At 56.4% G+C, this 4,109-nt stretch overlaps 1 protein-coding gene across 1 annotated transcript in view; it reads right to left on the reverse strand.

Annotated features, from left to right (window-relative positions):
* Positions 1 to 163: 163 nt before the first annotated feature.
* LOC104164830 (BPI fold-containing family B member 4-like) overlaps positions 164 to 4,109 on the reverse strand; it is a 5,131-nt gene continuing 1,185 nt past the window's right edge. The window contains exons 5-12 of the mRNA XM_009704284.1: positions 3,813 to 3,873; positions 3,357 to 3,436; positions 2,525 to 2,707; positions 2,050 to 2,220; positions 1,597 to 1,664; positions 1,140 to 1,243; positions 487 to 563; positions 164 to 238 (exon numbers count right to left, since the gene is read on the reverse strand). Of these exons, the coding sequence (XP_009702586.1) occupies positions 164 to 238; positions 487 to 563; positions 1,140 to 1,243; positions 1,597 to 1,664; positions 2,050 to 2,220; positions 2,525 to 2,707; positions 3,357 to 3,436; positions 3,813 to 3,873 (819 nt within the window). The remainder of the gene's footprint in view (positions 239 to 486; positions 564 to 1,139; positions 1,244 to 1,596; positions 1,665 to 2,049; positions 2,221 to 2,524; positions 2,708 to 3,356; positions 3,437 to 3,812; positions 3,874 to 4,109) is intronic.

Here is a 4,109-nt window from a genome sequence, read left to right on the forward strand (position 1 = left end):
CCCCCGATGCCAGGCTACACCAGGACCAGTTGACCAGAGACGGTCGCCTGTCCCCCTTGGGCCACAGCAATAGCACAAGGGGAAATTCCCCCCTCCAAGGGGAAATGAAGATGGAGACAGCAGAGACGAGCAGGGCTCTGGGGCTCGCGGTGCCTTGCCTGCCTCAGACGGCGAGCAGGGCTGAGAGTCCTCCCGAGCAGGATCTTTTCAGAGCGGTCTGGTCGGGAGAGTCATCTACCTGGGAGAAGCAGCACAAAAAACATTCAGTTTTCTCATTCGGACTTTCACCAGCTTTTCCCTATATCCCAGGTGAGGTTTTCCTGTGAGCCCACACAGGCAGAGGGATCTCCTGGAAACGGGGAGCAGCCCATGGGAAATGGGGATGACTGGGGCGGCGCAGGGCTTTGGGCTCCGCAGGTCCCTGCCCCGGGTGGGCACATCCCACGCTTCCCGGGAAGGCAGCGCTGTGGGAAATGCGATCCTTACGTCGGCGATGTCAATCTTGGCGTTCCCGAGGCTGGTGTTGAGAATGTTGGGCAGGGGGACTGACACGCGCAAGGCATCTGCAAAAGCAAGTGAAAGCATCTCATCATGGGGGGGAACCCCGAACGCAGGCAGGGAAGGAAGGGGGAGAGCCCCAAATCCGGCTGAGTTTGAGAGAAGAGGGGCCCCAGACCCCGGCCGTACCGTTAACGGCGGGGAGGGGGGGGGGCCACAAGGCATACGTTTAGCCATCTGGCAAGCGGAGAGAGCTGCAGGGGAAGAAGACGCGTGTCAGTGTCTGAAGAGAGCAACAGTTATGGAGATGAAAACAGCAACGGCTGGCTTAGCAGTTAAGTTCTGTCACTGCAGGATGCTCAGAGCCACGAAACGCAAAGGCTGGGAAGCTTCCTTCAGTGAAACTCTTCCCAGACTGAGGGTGGGGGGATACACAGGGACATGGTCTTCGGGTAATTTCTTCTTGATTATTCCTCCTCCCTTCCCAGCACCCCCAGTGCCCTGCCAACAAGCGAACACATACATCCAAGTGGCACTGCTATAGGGCATAGGGGATCGACAGGACAGACAACAATTGGCCTCTGCCAAGAGAAGAAGGAACATTAAGACTGAAGAAGAATTGGCATTTTGATTCTCCTTACCTACACAGAGCCTCTGGAAAAGCTCGCTGCAGCGCCTCGATCCAAAGCAGTGTGCACTTACACTGAGAGGGTCGAGTCTCGGGGCTGCCCGTGTCAGGTTGATGCTACAAAAGATAAAAACAAAGCAGAGTTGGGGTGCATCGAGTGCAGCCCTCCTCCAGCTTACCATACACTGCTCAGACTCGTTCTTGATCCAGAATTTGTCTCACCCACATAAAGATAGAAAGATTTTGAAAAGAGGGCAACCTTTTTACAACTCTGTCATGACTTCAGACATGCACTCGGTCTGAGGTTGGGGCTGGGAGGAGACAGGAAAGCTCCGGCAGCCCTTTACATCTCTACCACGTCCACACTGCACTCCCCGATCGCTGCCACCAGCCCCACCTGGTCGGGCTCCCGGGAGCGTCCCCAGGCAGAGCCCTCCCCTGCCCGCAGCGACCGCGAAGCTCGGCTCTACCTGTCGAGAGCCAGGGAGGTTCGCAGTTTGCCGTCAGAGACCGATGGGATGATGTTCAGAACGATGTCCTGAAATGGGAACAATGGAAGAAATGAGGTTATTCCCCGCTTAGCTCCCAAGACTGGAAAGAAAACCCAGAGTATTTGTAAATAACTCATTCTGAAAAAAAACCACCTATCTGTTCCTAGAAACCGCATTTTTGTGATGGCTGGCATCGTTTCCCCAGGGTTCACCTTTCCTGTCTTTATTTTTGTAGTATTCCTTAAACATTTCACTTGCGCCTGGTTATGAGCATTTTCAAAGGACTGGTCACCACCATTTTGAAGATGTAGTAAATTCAAAAGTACAAGTACTCCACGGCTCAGGGCAGGACAAGCCGAAGGGATGCCTGAGAACATCCAGTCTCCCCCCTCGCCCTGTTCTGGAGGTCTCATCCCCCGGCAGCCCACTCACCGTATCGAGGGAGAAGAGGGGCTCCTGGGAGGACTGCGGTGGGGGCCTGAAGACGTCGATGGAGGCTTTGAGGGTGGCAGTGGCTCTTCGGTCCCTCACGGCCACCACTGGCTCCCTGGCCACCCACACGTGCAGCTCCAGCGGCAGAGAGCCGGGGAGGATCTTGGCGAGCTGCACGGGGCAGGGGGAGGTCAGGGAAAGGGGGTCTTTGCGTGGCTGGGGTGGGTGGTTGGGCAGGAGATCAATGCACGCGAAGGAGGTGGCTGACCTGGGGGATAAGCGGGCGGAGGGCAGATGTGGACAGCGAGATGCTATCAGGCACCTGTGGGAACAGCACCAGTGGCGTCGGTGGGTGGGAGGGTTTGTGCAAGATCCACCCACAGAGAAATATAAGCATGCGGTGGCGAGCACCCTTGGGTCACCCAAGAGCAACCAGGACCCTGACCCAGCCCTGGAGAGAGGCGTGGCAACCCACCATCGAGTTGGTGATGTTGAGGTTGAAGGCTCCTTGCTCCCAGACCGTCTCCAGCAGGACACCGAGGGTGCGCCGGGAGAGGCCAAGCCGCGGTGGGTGGCCGGTGGTCAGCAGCAGGGTGGTGGCGAGTGGCAATCCCCGGGTGGAGGCCACCACGCCGCCCTCCGCGTCCCCGAGGAGGAGCTGCAGGGGACAGAGCAGGGGGAGGACGTTGGCGGGGCTCGGAGGGCTGCGGTCACACCGGGCATCCTACCCGCCCATGGACCTCGCGGAGAGGCTCACGTGGGGTTAATCGACACGTTGATAAGCACGCGGCTGCTTCAGGCTGTTCTAGCACAGGCAGTGGCTGCATTTGCTACAGCTTTGCCTTTAAAGCTCCGTCACGTCTCCCCATCAGACAGACACATCGCCAATATTTTTGCCCTGATCAGGATCCCTATCAGTTACACACCAAACTTTTACAAACCACTTCTAAATGGAAGTGGCTTTTGTACGAAGTGGCTTGTGAACGGCAGCCACTGCTCCTGTATGAAATTAAGCTTTTGTGATTAACAAGTATGAGAATGCTGTAATTATGCTTAATTAAGCAGTGTCAAGCCAACCTGGCTCATGGTACCCTCAAGGATTAGCAAATAAAAAAATAAGGTAAAGATCCAGTGGTGGCATTAGCACAGACATGGCCGGACCACGCTCGTCAGTACCTTCCAGCGAACGCTTTCCTGAAGACAGCTGGAATGAGAGGAGCCTTCAGCAGATGGCCACCACATTCAGCTGAATTACCCAAACTCACCAAGTCAGAGGTTTCTGGGCCAGGGGAAGCGGTGGCACTTACGTTTAGATCCAGCTGGATAGCATCGCCGCTGATGATGGAAAAGGGGGGCAGCTCTCCCAAAGCCTGGAGCGGGAGCGCAACTGTGGGACACAGGGAGGAAAGCTTTTAAGCTGCAACGGGAGGGGGATGCTCCCAAATCCCTCGGTCTCAAGAGATATCGGAACCAACGGCAGCTCCTGCTCACGGCATTCCCAGCTGGACAAGCCGCTAGAAAGCACTATTTTACAGCAAAAATGTTGTTTCTAAAAGCAACAGTTCCTGAAGTGGCTTTCTGCAGGAAAAACTATCTGTTGCTGCTCTGGGGCAAGGGAAACGGGATGTTGTGCTCGAACAGAGAGCTGTGTCTTTAGGAAGTTGCTAAAATATTTGTATTTACACAATGTAAAAAAACCAACCAACCCTAAGTGCGGGGGGGGTCACACAGGAGCAGAGGCAAAGGAGGGTGCCAGCACTTACGGGTCCTGGGTCCGAGCACAGCGTTCACCACGTTGAGCCCGGCGCTCACGATGTAGCACGCCTGGGGAGGTAGAGGAGAGTTCGAGCCCTGGGACCCGCAGCGCCAGCGGACGTACATCGCATTAACACGATGAGCGAAAATTGGCTCTGCCGGGGTCGCAGAGTGCGGGCAGGAGCTGCTGTCGGGCAGGGTTGGGTGGGACGTCAGCATCAGGCGGGGGAGCGGCCCCTCTCAGCCAGGCTGGGGTTCTGCTCCCAGGAAAGAATGGCTCAACGCGAACGCTCAACCGGCACGTG

Source organism: Cariama cristata, unplaced genomic scaffold (genome assembly GCF_000690535.1).
Source record: "Cariama cristata isolate BGI_N322 unplaced genomic scaffold, ASM69053v1 scaffold7127, whole genome shotgun sequence".
Classification (NCBI taxonomy): Eukaryota; Metazoa; Chordata; class Aves; order Cariamiformes; family Cariamidae; genus Cariama; species Cariama cristata.